Source organism: Puma concolor, chromosome B2 (genome assembly GCF_028749965.1).
Source record: "Puma concolor isolate L17-30 chromosome B2, mPumCon1.1.hap2, whole genome shotgun sequence".
In the NCBI taxonomy this organism is placed as follows: Eukaryota; Metazoa; Chordata; class Mammalia; order Carnivora; family Felidae; genus Puma; species Puma concolor.
In genome coordinates, this window is record NC_141671.1 from 55,379,969 (window position 1) to 55,405,452 (window position 25,484).

The 25,484-nt window shown below is 35.9% G+C and overlaps 1 protein-coding gene across 4 annotated transcripts in view; it reads left to right on the forward strand.

Annotated features, from left to right (window-relative positions):
* The window catches only part of ZNF451 (zinc finger protein 451), an 88,299-nt gene that overhangs the window by 20,022 nt on the left and 42,793 nt on the right, over positions 1–25,484 (forward strand). For 3 of the 4 annotated variants that reach the window (XM_086707138.1, XM_086707139.1, XM_086707140.1), the window contains 4 exons: positions 13,644–13,769; positions 18,866–18,977; positions 23,391–23,541; positions 24,783–24,909. In XM_086707138.1, the coding sequence (XP_086563264.1) occupies positions 13,644–13,769; positions 18,866–18,977; positions 23,391–23,541; positions 24,783–24,909 (516 nt within the window). Of the gene's footprint in view, positions 1–13,643; positions 13,770–18,865; positions 18,978–23,390; positions 23,542–24,782; positions 24,910–25,484 lie in introns of those variants that run through there. The other variant, XM_086707141.1, reaches the window with a different exon arrangement.

Sequence of the window (25,484 nt, forward strand, 5' to 3'; positions counted from 1 at the left end):
ATTAGCAAGTCATTTATTTTCTGAGCCTCAGTTTTCCTACTCTCAAATGAGGTAATGCGCAGAAGTACTTTGAAAACTCAAAAGTCAAATATAGATTTCTTTCATAGTTGTGCTGTTTCTACACACGTTCATAGATACAACTGTGGGATGGTATTGGGTATAAGTACAGGTACATTTAAGATGTATATTTAATAGCATGTAATAGTTCTTGTCATCAGATTATGTTCCCCTTGTTTACAGTTTTTTAAGGCTCAACCATTAAGCTATATTGCAAACCCATCAATGGACTAAGTCATTGAAAGGCATATTTAAAATAGTTGCTTTTCTCAAGTGCAAGCTAAGAAATGCTTATGATAATAAGAAATAAAAGAATGTAGAATGAAGAGCTAGGATATGTAGGTACGTGTATACAGTTTTTGATGGATGCTGTTTTGTCACTTTGTGTCTATGTTGGCAACAAACTTTTATCATCATTATCAATATCTATGTGCAGGCAGGCACTGAGGAAGGTCTGGGGGTACTGGGAGTTCATAAGAGATGGTGTATTCTTTTAAGAGAAGGAAATACCAATACAACGTAATTGTCCTGTTTAGAGGATTGTCTGTGATGAGGTTGGAACAAAAGAGAGGGCCATCTAGAGGGATCAAGGAAGCTTTTCTTACTTAGTAAATACTTGAGCTGGGGTTTGGAACATGCTTAGAGAAGAGCCAGTTGGACTAACGGAGAATCAGGAGCCAGGCATTGAAATGAATCAGTGCATACAAAGGCATGTGGAACATCACGTCTGGTTTCAGAATTGTAAGGAACAGCCTTTATGGGGCACAGTTTGAGATGCAGCTGAAGAAAAAGGATAAATTACCCATGAAAATGTATTGGTTCCTACTTATTCAAAGTGTACCAAGTTTGTATAGCCGTTACTTGTAAGGTTATAGAAGTCTGTCTGGAGTTCGCTTTGTACCATAGTCTCCTGTGGACATCTAGAACAATTCTTTTTCTTCTCTGAACTGAGCCAAAGGAGGGTTTTTGGTCAGTGCACCACCAGCCCCAGGGATAGACAGCTCAAGTAGTGGAGAAAGAACTGAGGCACCGGTAGAGAACAACTTTGAAGATGAACAGGATGATGACACTGAAGTGGAATGTTACATTATGGGTATACAGTTGTATACTTCATGACCTCCTATTGGCATTGTGTCCTTAGTGTAGCTAAATGTGGCTAATCTCCCTGTATGTTGGTTTATAGATAATTTGAGGGTGGATTTGGGGAAAATGAAGATATTTCTAAAAATGTTGCTTCATTGGAGTTTGGAGGTGTTGTATTGAAGAAAGACCTGTGAACCTTGTGCCAGTGGTATCTCCAGCAGCACCCAGAACACATTTTGTCAACTTCCTGTTTGTTTTTTCTCTGGTTTGGAGTTTCTTTTCTTTTGTTGCCACTTTGTCACCTTTTCTCTTTTCATAATTCATCCTTTTTCTTTCTGTGCCAGAGATATAGCAGTGGCACTCAGGGTTAAAGCTATAACTCCCCCTTTGCAGCTTCAGAGATATTTTAAAATTCCCGAGTTCCAAAGTTGTTTTTTTGTTTGTTTGTGGTCCTGTGCTGAAGGAGAATCAATGTCATTCTTCCCAGGAGGGATTTTTATAAGTATAGATACTGGCAATTTACCGAAAAGACAATACAGGAAGAAGAATCTTACCTAACACGTTTGGTGGTTACTGGCCTTCTTAAATGAATAAAGTACTTTACAGAATGGGGTATATCTGTATGTATGTTTTTAAGTTTGCTCATATAAAGCAGATGTTCTGTGTACTTTGTATTTGTAAACAATAACCAGTTGGGGGTGGGAAGATGATTGCTTTGTATAAAAGGGTTGTTTCCTGGTTCCAAAGCTTTGCTGCTGGAGATGGTAAATAAATATTGTACTGCTTTGCTGTGTTTATCCCTTCTGCTCTCTCTGTATTTGAATATAAAATTCTTGAGAAAAATTGTTGGTTTTCAAAATGTTATTTTGGGGTATGGTTTGAGCCATAGGTTGGGCAGAAGAGGCTTCTGGTAAACAGAACTTCTGGGAGTACAAACTTCAGATCGAACTGTGGACCCCGGCTTTAGAATGAGCAGTAATAAGCAGGCTTTGGAATTTGAGTTTGTATTAAATAATGCAGTTGTTTCAGGAATTCTTTTAAAATTAATTGCATTCGTCAAATGGATAGATAATATGATTTACAAAGTTAATTACACTTTCGCATTTGATTGCTCCTTTGAGCTTTTTTTAAACTTGGAATCCCTTATAGAGGATAAGGATAATGGCCAGAATAATCATTCTCCAGTTAACACCCCTCTGACTAGTTTGTGCCAGCTGGTATTCAGGAAGGATGCTGTAACAACAAATAAACCTCTCCCTTGGATTGTTCTCTATATCCCCTCTCCCTAATCTTCTTCCCCCCCCCCCCCCCCCACAAAGCTCATCTTTCCTTATTACTGGCTTTTCTGTAGCCAAAAAAGCACCTTTGGTGTGTCAGATAGGGAACTGGGTTGTTGTGATCACCTCTCTGGATAACTATTTTTACAGTGCTTTCTCCTAGCTTACATCATCCTGTAAGGAGTGAGAATTAGTCCATTTCACAGAGCGCTCCATTGGCTATATTCATTATTTCCATTAAAAAAGTAATTTTGTATAATGCCAAATTTGATAGTTACTCAACAACTAAAATGCTTTTTAGAGATTGGTGATTTTAAAATATGTCAGTTGCTCATTATAAAAAAGCCTCAAAATGATATAATGCCACAAACTATTATAAAATGATAATTTCTTCTGTGAAGCCCTGCCTTGTTCAGTATTGTTTCTAGAAAATGCTTTACAAAAGCAGATTTATTCTTTTAATTCTGTATTTCCTTTAACTTAATCTTGGCAAATATTTCTAGAAAAGTGACTTAATGGCAGTAAGAAGCTCAACTTTTGGGTGAGCAGATGAGTGAAGAGTAAAATGGAAAATCTGCCTGTATTTAATATTTTAAAAACATTTATTCATGAGACCTTAGAAAAGTTTTATTAAATGGATTATAGCCTGTTTTCTCAGCATTCAGTGCCAAGTCCAGTTCTTAACTACGAAAGGGGAGTTGGCAAGTATATGGCACTTGGCTTCTTAAACTATAATACACTGAAGGATTGAGTGAATGGTCCAAGAAATGGGCATTTGTAGATGAATTTTGAAAGAAAACCCACCTGTGAAATTTAAGTTATAGTTAAAATTACTTTTGGGACATTGTTAGATTTCTTGTGAATAAATATGTATATTTAGAAATTACCATGGTCATTGGAAAAGTTAAGAATGTTGCTTTCTATTTTTATATTCCAAAAAGAAAAAGAGGATGGTCAGGTCTAGGCTAAATAAACTAGTATTTTTAATTTGACTAAATATACTTTTAATAATTTAAGTACACTTAAAAGTACAAATGGGTATGGGTACTTCATAATTTTTTAAAGCATACATGTATTTTGCTTTTTGCTTTAAAACAGTAATGGTGTTTGACATCAAAACTGTGTAAAATACACTTTCCTGATAGCCCTTAAGTCTGTTGAATTGAATATGACTTACCTTAGTTATGATTAGTATCTTTTTCTGTTAGGTTTGGAAAATAATGTTATCTTGTCATTGGATTTCTTAGAGGGAAAAATCTGGAGGAAAAGAAAAGTTAAATACAATTTACTAACAGATTATGTTGCTTCTAGATACAGAATTTCCATCTACCTTTATAAAGTATAAATGTTAAACTTCTATTTTTGTAAGGGATTAATTTAAACCAAATCTATCATTCCCAAACAAAAGAGTGAGATCCTCAGTTCTTTTTGTCTTTATGCTGTCTTGTTTGTTAAAAATTGAAATTTCATGGGGCACCTGTGTGGCTTAGTCAGTTAAGTATCCTCCTCTTGATCAGGTTCAGGTCTTGATCTCAGGGTCGTGAGTTTAAGCCCCATGTTGGGCTCTGCACTGGGTGTGAAGTCTACTGAAAAAAAAATTGAAATTCTGTAAATAATTTTATTACATGTGCTCACTGTAGAAATATTAGGAAATAGAGATAAAAAGGGAAAAAAAAAACTTTCCAGACAGAAAGAAACAACTGCTATTAAGATTTGATTTATAGCTTTCTAGATTTTACTTAACATATTTTATTTAACAAAAGACAAAATTATTTTCACTTAAATACAAGTTAGGGAAAAAAGACATTGAAATATATATAGATGATAACTTCATTGATCAGCGGTATTGTGCCATTTTGTCATTAATTTGCCTATTTAATGATATTGTATGATTTTATAGTTCACATAGATGTTTCACACGAATGTTAGAAATTTTAATAGTATCCAGGAAATCTTAGCTCATTAAACTTGACTAGTAAGTGAAAGTATTAATTACTTCGGTGAAAATTTTGTCTAAATAGTAGTCACCCTGGATGTGACTCCTCATGATCTTTATGATCAGGATTGTGAGTTCATGATCAAAACTAATTTGAAGTTCAACTGAACTGATTTTGAGGTGGTTATTGGCCTGTAGCAAAAAGAAAAATCAGGATAGTGCAGCTAGTTTTTCACAAGGCTAAATTTGTTTAATATGAGACTATTAAGGGAAATTTTAAAGGATCAGCCTGAGGTTGTGTCTTTACTCGTAAGAAATGGTGACCATTGATATTAGTTCCTTTAAAATGCCCTTACTTGGGGTGCCTGGGTGGTTCAGTCAGTTAAGAGTCCAGCTCTTGATCTCAGCTTAGGTCTTGATCTCAGGTTCCTGAATTTGAGCCCTGCATTGGGCTCCACGCTGGGCATGAGCCTACTTTAAAAAAAAAAAAAAAAAAAAAAAAAAAATGTCCTTAGTTGACAAAATAAGGGACTCCTATCCCAGGCTTTGCTTTTCCCTCTGCCCCCAGTTATGTTGACACATTGAATCCCATTATTACGGATTAGATCTCATGAGAGATTCTTCCTTTCCTGCCCAAGTTATACCTTACTTCTAGCTTGGAATTTTTGCTATAACTCAACTCTAGTACATTAAAACATAAACATTTTGTCCTCAAAAACAAAAGAAGTCTTACTTTCACCTGTGCAGGCATTCCTTGGAGATTTTGCAGGTTTGGTTCCAGACCACCACAATAGCACAGATGTTAAGTGTGCAGTAGTAGTATGTCTAAAAAAATATACATACCTTAATTTAAAAATATTGCTAACAAATGCTAACCATCATCTGAGCTTTCAGTGAGTTTTAACCTTTTTTTCTCGTCTTGCCTCGATGATGATGGCTTCTGACTGACCAGGTTGGTGGTTGCTGAAGTTTGTGGTGGCTGTGGCAATTAATATAAAATTACAGTGAGGTTTGTTGCTTTGATTAAGTTTCAGAAACAATCTCTCAAGCGGGGTAATATTCTGAATCCTTTGTTGTCATTTCAGCAGTCTTCACAGCATCCTCACAAGAGTAGATTCTATTTCAGGAAATCTCTTTGCTCATTGATAAGGAGCTCCTCATCTATTCAAGTTTTATCATGAAATTACAGAAATTGAGTCACATCCTCAGGCTCTACTTCTTGCTAATTCCGGTTCTCTTGCTATTTCCACCACATCTGCACTTCCTTCCTTTTTCCTGGAAGTCTTGAACCCCTTAATGTCCTCCAAGAGGGTTGGAATCCATTTCTTCCAAACTCCTCTTAATATTGATATTTTGACCTCTTCCCATGAATCACAAATGTTCTTAATGGCCACTAGAATGGTAAATCTTTCCGGAAGGTTTTCAATTTTCTTTGCCTAGATCTCTCAGAGGAATCACTATGTATGGAACTATAGCCTTACAGAATAAATTTCTTAAATAATAAGACTTGCAAGTTGAAGTTGTTCCTCAATCCATGGGCTATAGAATGTGTGTTGTGTTAGCAGGCGTAAAAACAACATGAATCTCACTGTGTGTCTCCAACAGAGCTCTTGGATGACCAGGTGCATTGTCAGTGAGCAGTAATATTTTAAAGGAGTTCTTTTTCAGCAGTAGGTCTCAACAGTATGCTTAAATTCAGTAAACCATGATGTAAACAGATGTGTTATCATCCTGGCCTTATTCCATTTATAAAGCACAGGCAGAGTAAACTTAGCATAATTCTTAAGGACCTTAGGATTTTAGAATGGTCAATGAGCGTTGATTCCAACTTAAAGTCACCAGCTGCATTAGCCCCTAACGAGAGTCAGCCTGTCCTTGGAAGTTTTGAAGCCATGCATTGACTTCTCTTTAGCTATGAAAGTGCTAGATATTATCTCCTTCCATTAGAAGGCTGTTTCATCCACATTGAAAATCTGGCTTAGTGTAGCCACCTGCTGCTTCCCTTTGCACTTCACTGTTCACTGAGACAGCTTTTCTTAAGCCTTGTGAAAACAACTAGCTTCAAACTAGCTTTTCTTTTTCCTCACTTAACCCTTCACAGAATTGAAGAGAGTTAGGGCTTTGCTCTGGATTGGGCTTTGGCCTAAGGGAATGTTATGGTTACTTTGTTATGGTTGCTTTGATCTGTCCATACCACTAAAACTGTCTTCATATCAGCAATAAGCTGTTTTGTTTTCCTATCATTCGTTTGTTCACTAGAGTAGTAGTACTTTTAATTTCCTTTAAGAACTTGTCCTTTGCATTCACAACTTGCCTTTTTGGTCCAAGAGGCCAAGCTTTCAGCCTATCATGGTTTTCAGTATGCTTTCCTCACAGAGCTTAATCATTTCTAGCTATTAAAGTGATAAACTGTGCAACTCCTCCTTTCATCTGGACACTTAGTGGCTATCATCAGGTTATTAATTGGCCTAATTTCAATATTTAGGTCTCAGGGAGTAGGCCTAAGGAAAGAGAAAGCGACAAGGGAATGGCCAGTCAGTGGAGCAGTCAGACAACGTTTACGCAGTCTTCATATGTAGTTCATGGCACCCCAAAACAATTATAGTAGTAACATCAAAGATCACAGATCGGCATAACAAATACAATAGTGAAAATTTTTGAAATTTTGCAAGAATTACCAGAATGTGACAGGCATAAAGTGAGCAAATACTGTTGGGAAAATCACATCGATAGACTTACTGGATGCAGGGCTGCCACAAACCTTCAATTTGTAAACGTGGTATCTATGAAGCACAATAAAATGAGGTATGCCTGTCTGTGCTTAACTTTCATGGATATGTGTACTCAGATTTAACCCATATTCTTAATCTGACGGCCATTTCTAGGACACAACTCAAATTTGCTTTGTATAAAACCCAAGTCTTAGATAAAAATCTAAAGAATATACCAGAGGATATAAGGAGTTCATAGTGTCCAGGGTGAGCAGAAACAGGATCACAGAGAGAGGCCATATTAGCCTGGCTTCTGAGGTTCTGGAACAGCTTTTCTTCCTGTACCCAGTGTGTCCCTTATTTTGTAACCTTCCGACTCCTGATCACCCACAGATTTTTTATGTGTGTCAGACTGGGATTTTAACCATACCTCTGGTTCCCAATTAAAAAACAAACAATATTCTTCATAAATTTTTTTCCATGGTCCCTGAACTAGGATATGCCTTTTAACATTTTCTGACTTGACAACTTTCTTCTTAATTCTATGAAAACCCCACACAACTTCCCCAATGGGAGAGGAGAGGGTATGGAAGAAAAACTGATGCAGAGAATGATCTAAAATAGAGGCAAACAGACTCTCCCCCTCCCCAGTGTATCTCTTGAGACCATCATCTTCTTCTCCCAAAAAATAACTGAGTGGGTAGCATTTTCTTGCAGATTATTTGCTGTAACCCTGGACTCAGTAGTATTCTTTAATAGTTTCTAATATGGAAGTTAATCCAGGGTGAGCACAGCAAGTGCTTCAAGAAAGATGGCTCTGAAGATCCTATAGCTGCTAACATTTTATTCTTTTTGTTTTCTCTTTTTGGCTTAAAACAACAGAAATTTATTCTCTTACAGTTCAGGAGACTAGAAGTCCAAGTTTGGCCAGACCATGCACTCTCTGACCACTCTAGGGAAGGGTCCTCACCTCTCTCCTCACTTCTAGCGGTGGCCTCAGTCCCTGGCTTGCAGTTTCATCACTCCTGTTTCTGCCTCTGTCTCCCATGACATTCTCCCTGCGTGACTTAGTCTCTTCATGTGGCATCATCCTCTCTGTGTCTTTATTCTTACCATTCTTACCTTTGAGAGCCAATTCTATTTCTAGCTTGAGAATTTACATATCTGAAAGTCTGACCATAGCGAAACTCTAAGGACCTAAATGCTTATTAATACTACAGGCTTTGGGGAAGATTGGCAAATCTGGCCTAAGAAGAACACTCCTAGAATTTTGTGACTTCATGTTAAATAACAATTCAGTATTTTGTCACTAATGGAATGGTGGAGACTCCCACACCTAAGAATATAGTGGCCCCTTTTCATCTTAATTCTACAGAAACATTTAATACACTTTCGTCTATCCTGAAATGAGTTCACTTTCTGCCCGTGTTCCTGACAAATAACACTATAGTTTTGATTCTGCTTTTGAATCAGTAACAAGGTGGCCTGCAGTAAGTTTTTTTCCCCTTGCTTCTTTCTGATAAGTTAAAATATATTTCCGAACATATTGATTCTTTGAATTACCTGTTCTATTTTTGTGCAAAATAAGGTCTTCTGCGACCTAATAGGCAAAATCCCTAGTATGTGTTTTAATATCAGTCATCTCGTTTTTCCAGTGCATGTGTGTTTTCCCAGAACCATAGAAGTATGTAATTCAGTAAGATCTAGAGGCTGCCCCTCATCTTGAACCCCTAAAAATAGAAATTCAAAGGATTTGGCTTCCTGGAGTGAGTGTGTGTTCATAAATAACCCATTACTCATGCCTGGCTTAAACCAGCAACCGTGATCCCCAAACCTAAGTTGTGATGGAAAAATATATGAGTATCATCCCCTGCCTCATATAATTAATTTTTGTCATTTTAAATGGCAGAAGTCTCAAAGTTGAAGTTCACTCTTTCTCTGGCTGCCATTCATTCCTTTTTAGCTACTCCTAGCAGATTGTCTTTCATATCTACTTATGTGCTTTCAATATAGGTAGCCAGAGGTGGGGTTTTGGGGGCTTGGGGTTTGTTTTTTGTTTTTTATTTTTAAGAAGAAAATAGAAACTTTCCCCTTTGAGGAAAAGAAGGAAAATAAATTCAAATGTCTTTTGTTTTCAGTATCAGAACTGTTAGGTCTTTTGAGTCCTTCAAAGTCATGAAAGATTAAATAAACAGATCAGAGTTAGCTGGGAATCACAGAAGTAATCTTTTGATTGATATAGTCAGCTAGTTCATTAAGTGTTAACGTAGGCTACTGATAACTAAATATAGGAAAAATAATTTTAGCAAACAATAATACCAACAGTCTTTATTTGTTCTCCAAAAGGTAATGTTCTAGGACTAGAGACTAACTTTAGAATGAGGTTGAAGAGATCTAAACAAATGTATAAGTGCTGATTAAAGGTACTAAATAATTTATCTTCCTAGCTTATGAGTATAGTTTGAATGGAGTAAAATTCTTACCTATATTTTGTGACTAATGGATTACTAAAAAATTTTCCCGTTGGATATATAATCTGTTTCAGACTTTAATTTTCAGCTAGTTTTCTGCCCAGCATGTGTTCAAAAATTTTAAGTTTATTTATTTATTTATTTTGAGGTAGCACACAAGCAGGGGAGGCCAGAGTGAGAGGAGAGATCTCAAGCAGGCTCCACAATGTTAATGTGGAGCCAGATCAGGGCTTGAACTCACAAATCATGAGATCATGACCTGAGCTGAAACCAAGAGTCAGATGCTTAAACCAACTCAGCCACCGAGGTGCCCCGAGAGTATATTTATAATTTATAATGTAAAGCAGAGAATCCTTAATTGTGCTTTAAAGGAAACTTCAAGAAGAATAAATATTATGTAAAATCTTCCTGAATGAGTGTAACTTCAGAAGTATTTCAGAATGGTTATTTTGTAGTGGCCTAGGAAAAAGTAAAATGATAGTGAACCATCAATTCAAGGGTAGTTCTTCCTGCATTAGAATTACCTTAATCCAGAACATGGCCTTCTTTCTGTCCCCGGAATTGTGATCCAACACATTTTTATAGGTAAACCCTAATTTATACCTTGTCTACCTTGTGTTCATGTGACCTTGGTTTACTTAACCTTCCAAGCACAACTTTTACTAGAGTTTAAAACCTAAAAAGTGTATCTGTTAGGAAAACTAACATACTCTAGGCCCATGTTTGATTATCATTAACTTCCTTAAATTAAAAAATTCTTTTAGAATCTACTCTAGATTTCCTTCTCAAGGTAGTATTTACATTTTAAATAAAGGGGTATTATTTTTGTCTTCCCAAAGAGTAAATTTTTGTTTTTAAGACAGGTAAAGATGTCTTTGCTAAAGGATCAGAGCTCTGATAAAGATTTTTGTGACTCTTTTTCTAATAAGCTGCATTGTTCTATGCCTTGTAAAAGAATATTTTGGTGAAGTTAGGAGAATGTCATCGATTACCTGGTACAAGGGTATATGTAGGCTGGCCAAGTGGTCAGAAGTCAGCTGGAACTACTTGTACCCAAAGTGATTCTGTGAGCATTTCTTGTTGCAAAGATGCAGCTTCATATTGAAAATACCATTTTGACCTTTTCATGTATACTCACTTCAGTGTAACTTTTGTGTACTTGGAAAGTCACACTTGATGTTTGACATGGTTGATGATGCAACTCTGTCCCACTGTAGATAAAATTTGGGTTGCACATAAATGACTGATTTGCCTACAGAGTGATACAGAGTAACCCGGTCTTTCTAGTAGAAAAAAAATTTAATAGACTTTATTTTGGGGGGAAGTTTTAGGTTTACAGCAAAACTGGGAGGAAGATACAGAGATTTCCTGTATACCTCCTGCCCCTGCACATGTACAGCTTCCCTCATTATCAACATCCCCCAGCATAATGATACATTTGTTATAGTGAGTGAACCTAGAGTGACACATCATTATCACTAAGTTCATAGTTTACTAGGGCTCACTATTAACGTACATTCTGTGAGTTTATAAAAATTTGTGATAACAGGTGTCTCCTTTATAGTATCATACAGAATAATTTTACTGCCCTGCAAATCTGTACTCTGCCAGCTCATCCTCCCCTCTCCTCAACCCTGGGCAACCACCGATCTTTTTTACTATCCCCATAGTTTTGCCTTTTCCAGAATGTCATATAGTTGGAATCATACACTATGTATAGCCTTTTCAGATCGGCTTCTTTCATTTAGTAATATGTATTTAAATCTCCATGTCCTTTCATAAAATGATGACCTTTTTTTTTTTTTTTTTTGTCGACTCATTTCCTTTCAGCACTGATATTCTATCATCTGGATGTTCCACAGTTTATCCATTCACCTACTAAAACACATATTGGTTGCTTCCAAGTTTTGGCATTTATGAATAAAGCTGCTACAAATATCTAATTACACAGGTTACTTCACCCCTAACTACTATATATTTGCGTGTTTGTTTGTTTTTTTTTATAATTATTTATTTTGAGGGAGAGCACTAGCAGGGAGGGGCAGAGAGATTAGGAAAAAGAGAATATCCCAAGCAGGCACCACACCAGCAGCACCGAGCCCGATACAGGGCTCAAACTTCTGAAACTGGGAAATCATGACCTGAGCCAAAATCAAAAGTCAGACGCTCAACCTACTGAGCCACTCAGGTGCCCCTGCATGTTGTTCTTTAAGAAAGATCATGTCATCTGTGAACAAAGAGGATTTTATTTCTTGATTTCTGGTTTGTCTGGCATTGATTGGGGGAAATTTTTAGTCATTTCATAAAGTTTTCTGTTCTTTCTCTCTTCTCGTATTTTTTTTATGTATGTGTAACATCTTTTATAACAATTCTTGGATATTCCATTTTGTGTTTTTTTTGGTCTTTGTTTTGTTTTTTAGTTTTGGGAGTTTCTGTGGCCATATTCTCAAGCACAGAGATTCTTTCCTCGGCAGTGTACAGTCTACTAAGGGCACTGTCAAAGGCATTCTTCATTTCTCTTATAGTGTATTAGATCTCTACCATTTCTTTTTGATTCTTTGTTAGGATTTCTCTCTCTCTTACTTACATTACGCATCTGTTCTTTCATGTTGTTAATCATAGTTGTTTTGAATTCCTGATCTGATCATTCTAACATCCTTGCCGTGTCTGCCTTTCTGTGCTTGCTCTGGCTCTTCAAACTGTGTTTTTTGCCTTTTAGTGTTCCTTATAATTTTCGGTGGAAAGGTAGATAAGATGTGTTAGGTAAAAGGAACTGTGGTAAATGGGCCTTTATAATGTGGTAGTAAAGAATGGGGCGTGGTAGCACTGTATAGTCCTGTGATTAAGTCTCTGTCTTGTTGAGCCTGTGCCCCTGGACTGTGACCTTCAGCAGTGCTTCTCATTCCCTTCTTTCAATCGGGAAGGATGGCTAGTGTGGCCTGAAATGGGGTATTTCCCTTTCCCTCATGTGGAAGGCTAAATGGAGCTAGATTGGGTCTTTCCGTTTTCCCAGGTTGGTTAGGTTCTGATAAAACTCCTACAAGGTTACCTTCTGGTAAAATAGTTGTTGGTGAGGGCAGACCTTGTTAAGAACAGAACGCTCTGGCATATTTCAAAATGTTTACTTTTCCTCTCCCCATGCTGGAAGCATGAAGGGATTTTTCTGCAGTGTTTACTGTGAGAACCTGGTAGAACTCCTTGGAGGTAAACTCACAAAAGTGTGAGGGCTCTCCATGACTGGGTCATCCTGCGGTTGTTAACTCTTAGATTTATCCCACTGAGCCTCTCGCAATCCATCAGTTACAGTTGAGGTTTTTTTGCCTTTATTGCTTCCTGCTGAGATTTCCACTCATGGCTTTTTGCTCCATTTACTTGGGATTCTCTGTATTTGCCCCCTGTCTTTTTTGGAGTACCAATTTATACTGTATACCACCACTTCTCTGGTGGATCTAAGAAGAGTTGTTCACTTTTGGTTTTTTCAGCTTTTTACTCGACAGAATGAAGTGGTAGCTTATAAGCTCCTTACATGTTGGACTGGAAACTGGAAGTTAGATCTATTTTTTTAATCAATAATTTCTCTTAAATAAATATTGTTCTGGCATTGCTGAAAAGCCAGAATCAAGGATGTTTGTACTGTTAGACCTTTTAGAGGTGGACTAATGGCTTAATGGCATTACCTTATAGATCAGAAGAACAAAGCAACACCAAACTCTTCAATATCCAGATGATTATAAAGTAAATAAAGATGATAAATTGTCCTTAGAAGCTAGTTTATCTAACTTTTAGAAAATGAAAGATGTTGGTGGATAATTGACCTATAAAATACTACATGAAATACATAATACACAAGACATGTTCTTAGAAATTTGCTGATGATAAAAGTAAATTTTTCTTGAGTGCCTGGCTGGTTCATTCAGAAGAGCATGTGACTCGATCTCAGAGTCATGAATTTGAGTACCATGTTGCATGTAGGGATTACTTAAAGAAATAAACTACAAAAAAAGGTAAATGGTTCTTTAGTACAATAACGCTTTGGTAAATGGATTCGTTATCCCAAGGCTTGTTTTGTTAGTTAAAAAAAAAATGAAAATGTTTTTTTCAATTATAGGATAATGTTAAGCATAAAGACTATATTGACCATCAGAAGGATAAAGTTGCTTTAACTCTGGCTCGTCTAGCCCGCCACGTCGAAGTGGAGAAACAGCAGAAAGAGGAGAAGAATAGAGCATTCAGGGTATGTGGTTGGTGTTTTTTAGTTGGTGTTTTACCAAATTATAGAATTGTTTAGAATACAATTGTAAAGAGAAACGTCATCAAAAAATGTGTAATTGAATCCAGTTCAGTATGGACTCTAGATAGCTCATTAATTTAGTAGTAATTCATAATAACTTTTTATATCTCTGTCTTTAGTTTGTTAGATTCTGATCATATATGTATACAGGAGAAAAAATTGACTGGGCTTTATTTTTGGGAATTAAAAATCATGGGATTTCTTACAGCAGATAAGCAACTAAGGGTTTCTGATTACTATATCACAAGGGTGAAAAGAGTTTATTGGTGCTTTCATAGATATAAGCTATTAAAAGAAAGGTTATTAGAAAGCTATTAAAAGAAAGGTTTTTCTACTAAATAGAATCAGACCGCTTTCTCAAACTTGAGCCTGTCCCTTCAGATTAAATCTATTACTAAAAGGAAGGAATTTTGAATCAGTTTGTCAAAAAGCTGCTATGTGGAAAATGAAGCCTAATTTAGAATATCTAATGATGTAAATCTTTTTCTTCACTTGCTTTAGAAGGCCCTGGATGAATTACTTAAACAATCCCTCAATACTGAGGCACTTGGCTGGCTCAGTCGATGGAACATGTGACTCTTGATGTGAGCATCATGAGTTTGAGCTCCACATTGAGGGTAGAATTTACTTTAAAAAAAAAAAATTTTTTTTTTTTTTAATAAAAATTAAAAAAGAATCCCTCAGGGCTGACAAATGTCTGTTAGGAGTAGAAAGTTGATGAGTTGGGTAAATAAAGCTTCATACTAGGACTTTGGCAATGGAAATTGAGGGGTGCCTGGTTCGCTCAGTCAGTATAACATGCAACTCTTTTTTTTTTTTTTTTTTTTTTTGAGAGAGAGAGAGTGACAGCACACATATGTAAGGGAAAAGGGCAGAGGGAAAGCAAGAGAAAGAATCTTAAACAGGCTCCATGCTCAGCACAGAGCCTAATGTGGGGCTACATCTCACAACTGTAAGATTGTGACTTGAGCTGAAATCAGGAGTCAGGCCCTTAACCAACTGAACCACCGAAGCACTCCTACAACATGCAACTCTTGATTTCAGAGTCAAGAGTTCAAGTCCCATATTGGATGTAAAGCTTACTTTAAAAAAAAAAAAAAAGAAAAATTGAAATCATGGCACTACCAGCTGCTTGTTTGGGTTTCAGCAGGTCACTTAGCTTTTATAGACTTTGTACTTTAATTTGGTAGGGATAGAGTTGGAGATAATCTCCCAGGTTGGGATAAGCACTATGACTTTATAATTTTAACATCTGTGTTTTGATTGCTTGTCCATTGGTTATCTTAAAGGAATTTGTATATTTCTAGCCTCTGTTTTAGTATCTCCTAATTTGGTATAGAATAAATTAATATTCTTTACATTTAGAAATAGATTTGTTTGGGGACTTTTACTTCATAATGTAATACCAATTAAACTAGTGCATAGTATTCTAGTTGTATGTTTAAAATGTTTAATGCATAGAGATATAAAAAAAAAAAAAATAGGATCATTTCTTTCCTGGCAGAAATAATAATCAATTTTAAGGAAGATTTTTTTCCCCCAAAACTATGTTAAATGTATTGTTTATGGGTCATGGGGAAAATCTTGAGAGAGGGGTGATTTGCAAGCTGTCCTTTTCCACAGATTTCCTGAATGATGCTAGCTTCTTTTCCCAGGCAGTGTTCCCATATGGATAATAAAGCGTCTGTGATGAGTTCAGAATCTTATAGGCACTATGATAATTGGTGCTTTTCTCAAGGGTGGTTTCAGCTTCTACCCATATAAATGCTGATTTATTCTGTTAAAGACTTTACCTCAGCATTGAATGAACTTGAAATTGTGAGATTCTTGTTTAATCAGTTGTGAAGAATAAATGTATCTAAATTTCTTTTTTCTTAAAATTTCTTTTTTTTTTTCCAAGTTTATTTATTTTGGGGAGGGGGAGGCAGAGAGAATCCCAAGCAGGCTCTAGCACAGAGCCAACATGGAGCTCAACCCACCAACCATGAGATCATGACCTGAGCCAAAATCAAGAGTCAGACGCTTAACCAACTGAGCCCCAGGTGCCCCGAGATTTCATTTTCCTTTTTTTTCTTTCTTTCTTTTTTTTTATGTTTATTTATTTTTGAGAGAGAGACAGAGCGAGAGTGGGGGAGGGCAGAGAGAGAGAGAGGGACACAGAGATTTCAAAGCAGACTCTAGGCTCTGAGCTGTCAGCACACAGCTGGACATGGGGCTCAAACCCGCGAACCTTGAGATCATGACCTGAGCCACCCAGGTGCCCCTAAGATTTCATTTTCTAAGGGAGAAAGTAGCACAGATGCTTTAGTACTGCTTGCTATCCATTCATGATTTTTTAAAATTTGGTTTCCTGTATAGATAACTTCTTTTTTGTTTTAACTAGATGACAGAAAACAAAAATAAACTACCCAGAAAGGAAGATAATGAAACAAAAATAAAAATAACTGTTGAGGAATTTTAGTGGATTATAACTCTGACTAAAACTAGATGTAGTAGAAAATATCTTCCAACTATTCTTAGGCCTTTGTGAATTATTGATATTTTACTATTAAGGTGAATTGTTCATCTTTTGTGATGGAGTGGTTTTATAGAAAAAAAGAAAATTCATTAAAACCTTCACTGCATATGGGGTACCTGGCTGTGTCAGTCAGTAGTGTGTGCAACTCTTGATCTCAGGGTCATGAGTTCAAGCCCTGCTTTGGGTGTGGAGCCTACTTAAAAAGAAATTTTAAAAATTCTTGGGGCACCTCAGTGGCTCAGTCGATTAAGCATCCCACTTTTGGTTTCAGCTCAGTTCATGATCTCATGGTTCATGGGTTCACACCCCACATGGAGCTCTGTGCTAATAGCGCAGGGCCTGCTTAGGGTTTTCTCTCCTGTTCTCTCTACTCTCTCCTACTTGTGTGCAAACACCTGTGCTCTCGTGCTCTCTCAAAGTAAATAAACTTCAAAATCTTCACTAGATAAATTACTTTCAGAGATAATGTTGTGTTGACTAGTTGACCAGCTACCAGCTTTGCTTGTGGCTATACTGTAAGAGTTAAGATGACTTACAAAAAGGGGTATAACCCTAAAGTTTGTGGAAGAAGCTTCATGACAAAGGAAAAGTAGTGGGTAATTTGGGGATGACTTCAGCCAACAAGTGTTTTTTGAGCATTGACTATCACCAGAGAGTTCAAATTCTGTTATAAAAAATGTCAGAACTTTTTAAAATTTGTTTATTTTTAAATTTTGACAATTTAAAATAAATAAGCTGTTGGCTGGCATGTAGTTGTACTTGATCTTAATCTAAGAGTTTTTATTGTGATAAATTTTTATAAGGAACTATGATAAGTAGTTTAATTTTGTACATTAGAAAACGTCTTTGGAGTCTACCAGAGGCTTACCATATTGCTTCTTTGGATAAACTAGCTTTGTTTTCCATAACATATTACTCAGAACACTAATACTGCAGGATATACTTTGGAAAAAAAATGTGATAATTTCTTGAGATACTGCATATTCTCTGTGTGGAAAATCACACAGACATTGACGCTTGAAGGCTTTGGAAGTCCTGCACTAAAGGAGACTTTTAAATTTTGTATTAAAACCATTGCTTCTATACTTACTTAATTTGATTATAGGGAATTTTTAAAATCTCTATATAATGCTTGTTAACATCTTTGAGAATTAGTGTCGTATGGCTGTACTTTGAACAATGTTGTATAGAAGATTTTTTTCAGATTTAAATCTTGAATCTCCCTGTTCCTCTACTTTTTGATAGAAGATCTTGTTGTATTGCTAACTAGGCCATTGATTATTCTGGCCTGTCTCTTACAAATCTAGCATTTGTGACTTTGTGATTTCTTTTTAAGAACAACTTTGTTGAGATGCAGTATGGTATACTAGTTAAGTGCATGGATTCTAGAATCAAATTGTGAGAGTTTAAATCCTGTCATTGTTATTTATCCTTGGGCAATTTATTTGACCTTTCTGTGTACCTCAGTTTTCCCATCATAAAATGCAAACAGTAATAGTACCTGTCTCACAAAGTTATTGTGAAAAATCTAAAATGCTTTTAGAATAATGGCATGATAAGTCATCAATAAGTGTTAATTGTTAGATATAGCATGATCAGACAGTATGCAAAAGATTTACAGGTAATATACAGGAAGAGTTAGAAACTAACAGTCTAAAGCACAAGTCTAATTTCATGGTTGGTCCTGGCCTGCCACCTTTTTTTGTAAATAAGATTTTGTTGGGACATAGCAATCCCCATTTGTTTACATGTTATCTATGGCTGCTTTCATGCAGAGTTGAGTAGTTGCAGTAGGGACTGTATGGTCTGCAAAACCTAAAAATATTTACTGGTCCGGCCCTTTATGAAAAAAGTTTGCCAGTTGTGGATCTAGATGGTAATAAATGCATTATACTGGCACATACTCAGTACTAATGAATATCGGCTCTTATTCTAATACTATTCACTGAACAGATATTGAATAGGCTTCTGTATACTTCAGAACATATGTGGAAAATTCGAAAAGAATGTATACTGGTTTAAAAATGAAAATAATCATTCATATTTCCATTCCCAGAGATAGTCATTGACATTTTGTATATTTACTTTCAGCATTTGTTCCCCCTCTGCAGCAGATGTAGTTACATATAGCTTGAAATTAATATTTATTTATATTTGGCCTCATTTGTTTAATACTATTTGGTGATCTACTTGATATAAAAATACATTCCTACTTCACTGAAAAAGTTTGATTAATGTTTCTAATTGACTTTCACGAAATATATATACATAATTAAACAGTACCCATTGTTGGAGATGTAGGTTGTAGCAAACTTTGTGCAAATACAGATAACATTGGAATCAGTATCTTAGAGCATGAACCTTTGTTTTGACTTTTCTCTTTGGGATAGATGTCCAGATATGGAGTTACAGGGACAAAGGATAATCAGTATTTTCTGATCACTAGTATGTTAAAATCTTTTTCTTAAGGAAACCAGGTTAGTAATCAAAGGTTAATTAATTTTCTTCTTAATATCTTTAGGAAAAAATCGATTTTCAGCATGCTCATGGGTTACAGGAATTGGAATTTATTCGAGGACATTCTGATACAGAAGCAGCAAGACTGTGTGTGGACCAGTGGCTAAAAATGCCAGGTATTCTTTAGAGATCAGAGTGGAACACTGAGGTTACTGAGCTTCCCTAAAGCCTTAATGCATTATGTCTGTATTATTCAGTTGCTAGTAAGTGTATAAAGTATTGAAATTTAGTTTCAGTAATTAATAATGGCCTACTTTACCACTTGTCTTTCTACATTGGCAAACGTGTATTTTGATTATAATAGGCCATCCTTGATCTCATTAGATACTGCTCATGTATTTATTCGTGTTATTTTATAGTTGTTACATGGAATAGTGCATGTGTTTTGGGGAGGATTTTTAATGGATTATTTGGGGTCAGGAAAGGCTTCTCTAATGACATGGATTTTAAGCTGAGATCTAAAGAATTCATGTTTATTTATTTATTCATCAATGCAGCCTGTATAGATATTTGGAAGGAAGTGTCCACATGAGAGTCTCATCTAAAGCATTGGGTAGCCTCTTCACTAACTCTTTGCAGACCTTAGGTTCCTGAAAGAGTCACTATGGAACATTTTCCCCCCAACAGATAATTTGATGGAATCTTTAAGAGCCAGTGGGACAGTCACACCATGGCAGCTTTTCTAGCCTGTCTTGTAGACAAAACAGTGAGCCTTTTAAAGGCTTGGGGTATCCACAGAAATCTTAGCTGTGGATATAATCCACAGAAGATTTCATTGAAAAAGCCATTAGAAATATCTACTCATGCAGGGGTGCCTGGGTGGCTTAGTTGGTTGAGCATCTGACTCTTTATCTCGGGTCAGGTCATCTCACGGTTTCTTGAGTTCGAGCCACACATTGGACACTGTGCTGACACTGTGGAGCCTGCCTGGGATTCTCTCTCTCTGCTCCTCCCCACCTCTCACTGTGTGTGTGTGTGTGTGTGTGTGTGTGTGTGTGTGTGTGTGTGTGTGTGTGTGTGTGTGTGTCTCAACATAAATAAACAAACAAACAAAAGAAATAACTGCATGCAGTACTCAACTTGAACCTAGATATCTTGTTATTCTGAAGTTGTTTTCAGAGGGGTTTTCTTTGAATCAGATTACCACTGATGGGATAATTCCAAAGTTCTCTAGTGCGGTTTTTACCCTGTTATTTTGAATTGAAACGTTTGCATGTCTGTCTTTGTCAGACTCCACACTCTTTGGGGACAAAGACCAAGGTTTATAATTCTTTTTTGTGTGAGTGCCTAAAAAGAATGCTCAGCATAGAGATAATAAATGCTGGTTGAATATTAGCCAAAGCAGGCTATAATCATTTGCATATGAATACAGAAAGAAGCCTAGGACTTGAGTTCCAAATGTGACTGTCATTCAACTAAACAAAAGAATTGTTTGGCATTCCAGACCTACTTTAGCAAAAGATACTTAGAAATTGTGGTAAATGATTTTGCCTCTTGGGTTGTTCTTTGTAAGGCTTAGAGTAATAAAAACTTCCTCTTGATAAGCATTCTGTTCTTAGTGCAAGTTAATGACTTTAGTTCACTGGTTTCCCCTTAGCTACATCAGAGTCATCTGGGAGCTTTTAAATACATACCTTGGCTTCATCTCCAGAGATAATTCTAGGACATCTATAGTTTTGGAAAGATTCCTAGGTAGTTTTGATAGAGAAATGGACTATTTCATCTATAAGATGTCTTCTAAAAATAGTTTATCTCATGTGAATCTAACACCTTCAAGTCCTGTCTAGAGTGCTAGTTGGCCTGGTAATATGCCCCTTTAGGCATACCCCTGGCTTCCAGTTTGGCACAATATTTTAATTCCTTGTAAAATGAATTCATGAGCATCTGTTTATGGATCTGTCGGAGCAGGTCAGGGGGGAACAAATGAGTCATTTAGCTGTGTCTTCATGTCTTGGTAAGACTTGTTATTGTATGTATCTTCAGGTCACACCTGATTCATTGGTGGTTAATGAGCTTAAGCGTGGATTTAAGGTCTTCAGTTATACTCTTTTTATAAGATGGTTTTACTTTTTTTGCTTGCTCCCTACAAAAATACTATAAAATGAAAGTTTGGGATCTATTTCTAGAACAGCTGCTTCAGCACTGACTATATTTGGTATGATGCTATTCCATAAATTATCTTTAGAAAGTGCTGAGATATTTGGATAGGGTATAGCTGGGGAAACAGAGATGAGTCATTGTTTTCTTAAATTACAGAAAGTGAGATTCTACTTTAAAGTAGCGCTAAGGGACTTGTTCAGTCTATTCCAAAGTATCCAGCTTTGTAATTCAGTTCTTTGATTAGAAGTAGTTTAAGTACTTTATTTATAATTACTCTACTAGAAATTCATCTTTTATAGATCTTTACAGTTAGGCCAGGTTGTATACATTTGAATACTTCATAACTTAAAAACAACACTCTCTTTTTTTTTTAAACTTTTTTAACCTTTATTGATTTTTGAGACAGAGAGAGCATGAACGGGGGAGGTTCAGAGAGAGATGGAGACACAGAATCTGAAACAGGCTTCAGGCTCTGAGCTGTCAGCACAGAGCCCGACGTGGGGCTCGAACTCACGGACTGTGAGATCATGACCTGAGCCGAAGATTAAAATATGATTAATGCTATGCTGTTCAGTGTTGGCAGAACACATTGATAAGCATTTTGGCAGCTTTTAATGGAGGCCTTCCCCCCATGAGGACTAAAACAGAAAAGCAGTTGAAACCTTAAGTTTGTATAATAACCATTTGGAGATCTTAAAACTAGATCTTAAAACTAGATGATGTTAAAAGAATAATTCATTCTATTTAAATCTTTAAGTTCTATTTAAATCTTTAAATCTACCATAAAGGTAAATAACTTAGTTTTCTATTGTATGAAATATTCAAGGTATTGAAACAACCCACAAATAGTTATAAAAGAGAGTCAATAATCAAACCGTCTGTGTATAATCATGTGATATACAGTCAGAATCCTCCTGGCAGTTTTACATTTCATGGTTTATACAGTGTGACTACAAAATTTCCATCATATATCATGCATTCAGAATTTCCCTGGGAACAAAATTTGGCCAGGGGTATTAGTCTACAAGAGTTGTGTGATTATAAAGAGAGGGGATGAAGAATGGATCAGGATAGAGGAAGATTAATTAAGAGAAAGTAGTGATGAAAAGGGGTGCTTGGCTTGCTCATTCAGTAGAGCCATGTGACTCTTGATCTTGGGGTTGTGAGTTCCAGCTCCTCTTTGGGCATGGAGTTTACTTTAAAAAGAAAGAGAGAAACTAGTGATAGGCAAACTTTGAAAGGAGAAAAAGAGGGGTGGCTGGGTGGCTCAGTTAAGTGTCCAACTTCGGTTCAGGTCATGATCTCAAGAATGGTTTTTGAGTTCAAATCCTAAGTTCAAGTCCTGTGTCAGGCTCAGTTCTTATAGCTCGAAGTCTAGAGCCTGCTTTGGATTCTGTGTCTCCCTCTGTGTCTCTGTTCCTCCCCCACTGGCACTTACTTTCTCGCTCTCTCTGTCGCTCAAATAAGATTTAAAAAAAAATTTTTTTACATGAAAGGAGAAGAAGAGGGACAAAATAGAATAAATAGGAAAGAGGTAGTAACAATAAGTAAATCTCTGCTTTGTGTTCTGTAAATTTATTACTGAGATCTGCATTATTTGATATCCAGGTTGGAACTCATTGGTCAATGGCTGGTTTCTTCAGAAAGTACCACTCTTATTTTCCTTGCCTCCCTGAACTCTCCACTCTTCCCCGCTCTCCCAGCTGTATTTTTTAACATAATTTTCAGAGAACCCCAATCTTTTATAATATAGCTAAATCTTCTAATGTGTTTAAGATCGTTAAAAGAGAAAAAAAAATTAGATCTTTGCCAGTTTATATAAATGAGAAAGAAGGGTAGGGGTCTGTGGAGCAACTGCTTTTCTAATCAGTATTTAATGTTTGACATTTCTTGGCTGTTGAACTTAAGAAAATAGAGTTTTTTCCCCCCAGAGAATGTTACTTAAAGATGTTAACAGCATTCAGGACTCCTGACTGGCTCAGTCAACAGAGCATGTGACTCTTGATCTCAGGGTCTTGAGTTCAAGACCCACACTGGCTGTAGCAATAATAAACATACAAACAAACTTAATCCCTATACCTATTTCAAAAACAAAAAGAAAGGGCACCTGGCTAGCTGAGTCAATAGAGCATGTGACTCTTGATCTCCGGTTGGAAGTCCGAGCCCTACATTGGGTATAGAAATTACTTAAAAAAATAAAATCTTTAAAAAACAAAAAAAAGATGTTAACAGCTTTATTTGTCCCAATAACTATTTATTTTTAGGTTATCATATGTTTTATTAGAAAGCCAAGAAATTTTTAATTATAATTAGGATCACCCAGTTGATGCTATTTCATAGTATTTATTGTTTTGCCATAATTTTGGTTACCTGTCCAAAGGACAAATATCTGAAGTAGGAACTTAAGAATTTGTATTCCAATAATGCAGGACTCAAAACAGGCACAATTAATTCTGGGAAAAAAAGTTCATTCCGAAGAGGAGGCCAGATGCAGGTGTCTGGGAAACCAATTTTATGTCCCATAATGCACTGTAACAAGGAATTTGATAATGGACACCTTCTCTTAGGACATTTGAAAAGGTGAGTGTGATACTCAGAATAGTGGATACTAAAGAGCAAATGTGTTACAAAGTGATTTCATATAATGAAAGCATGATGCACTCATGCCATTGTAACCATAGCTTTATATTCCAGACAAATTGTTTTATACTCTTATGATAGTTATTTTAAATTTATATTTCTTAGGTTTCCTAGAAGGCCTAAAGTCAGATTTCTCTAGTTATATTCTTTTCTTTAAAGACTTGTAGCATTTAAGTATGTATTTATCCTAATATGTCTCATAAAATTTTGAACAGATTTTTACATTGATATGCAGTTGAATCCGTTGTAGAGAAATCCAGCCCATAAATGCAAATTTCAAGAGACACAAAACACTTACAGATATTTGGTTTAGCCTAAAGAAAGCTAATATGTTATTACAAAAGAAATGTTAAAAGCAAACCAAATGTAGCAAAATTAATAATAAATATTCTATTTATAAACCTATCTTATTAACTTACTGATTTTTTTAATAGTAGAGCTTGAGAAAGTAAATATCAGGGAAAAGCAGTATTAAAGGTATTAAACATTCCTACCTTCATAATCTCTCCTTCTAATAGTTTAAAGATGGAAATTGAGAATTTGGGGTCTCACAACCTTTTTCATTTCTAGATGTCTCACCCTACTTATGCATTAACCTACCTATAGAGCCTTTTGTATGGTCTTCAGCATCCTATAAATAACTAGGTAGCATACTATATCTAAAGAGTTCTTAAAAGTCTTTGAGGCAGTTTAAAATGACACGTACTTATTAAATGATTAAAGTGAACATTAAAAGGATTAAAAGCCATTTTTAGGAAACAGGTGTGTGCCAGAAATCTTGACATGAGATTATAATTCTGTTGATTCATTTACAACTATTAGTAAATATTGTGGCAAATAAGGCAAAAAGGAAAAGATGATGGCTCTATAACTTTCAGACTGGAATTGTACCAGTTTGGCAAGACATGCTTAAATCCATTTTACTGGATCTTAGATACTTTTATGAAATCTTGAGCTAACTGTTGGTCACTGTTTGAAGGGATTGTGTGGCATTTAGGAGTCATTTGATATTTCTTGAACATGAAGAACGTTTTTAATATTTCAATAGAAGAGTATAAATTTCTGAGTGTGTTGTGTGTATGTGTGTGTAAACAAATAAGCAAATGCTTAACAAATGAAGCAACATAGTTTGGCTCCTAAAATGTGGACTTTTCTAATGCTACCTCTCTTTTGTCGAGTAGGTTTGATCACTCTCCATGTGATCCGACAATTACACTACATGGACCATTCGTCAATTCCTTTGCTTGTGTAGTATGTTACAAAAATTTTGTTACTCAACAGCAATATAGGGATCATCTTTTTGCTAAGGTAAGAGGATGTCCTAAGAGTAGGTATTTTTTCTAGAGAAGCATGGAATTTGATGCAAGTGTTTTCTTGCTGCTCTTAAGCCTGTAGTCACTAGTGGTGCACATAAGGGTCAAGAGTAAAATGATTGGAACATTAAATTTTTGTGGACAGGTAAACTTTATGACTGAAAGCCAGCACTCCTAAAGATTATCATCGAAGCCCTTCCTTTGATGGAGTTGCTCTGTGGAATTAACGTTCTTCAAGATGCTTATGATGAGAACTAGAACTTTAATCTTAAGTCTGCTGCCTTTCACTGCCTGTTGAAATGTTGGAGCCATCTAGTAAATTAAATAACAATTCCTTTATTAATGCTAGTGTTAAGAAATCTAGTATACAAAAGGTTGTTTTATGTAACTCACATTAGGTGTTAAATCTCAAGGGAGACAGGTTGATTCATGGCATACACAAATCTGTATAATAGATGATTCTGTAGTGTGTGTTTACTATATTTGAAATTATATATCTATAATGACTTATTAACGTTACAAAATGTTACTTGTGCAATATGTTCACTGTGGAGAAAATTTTTTTTCATT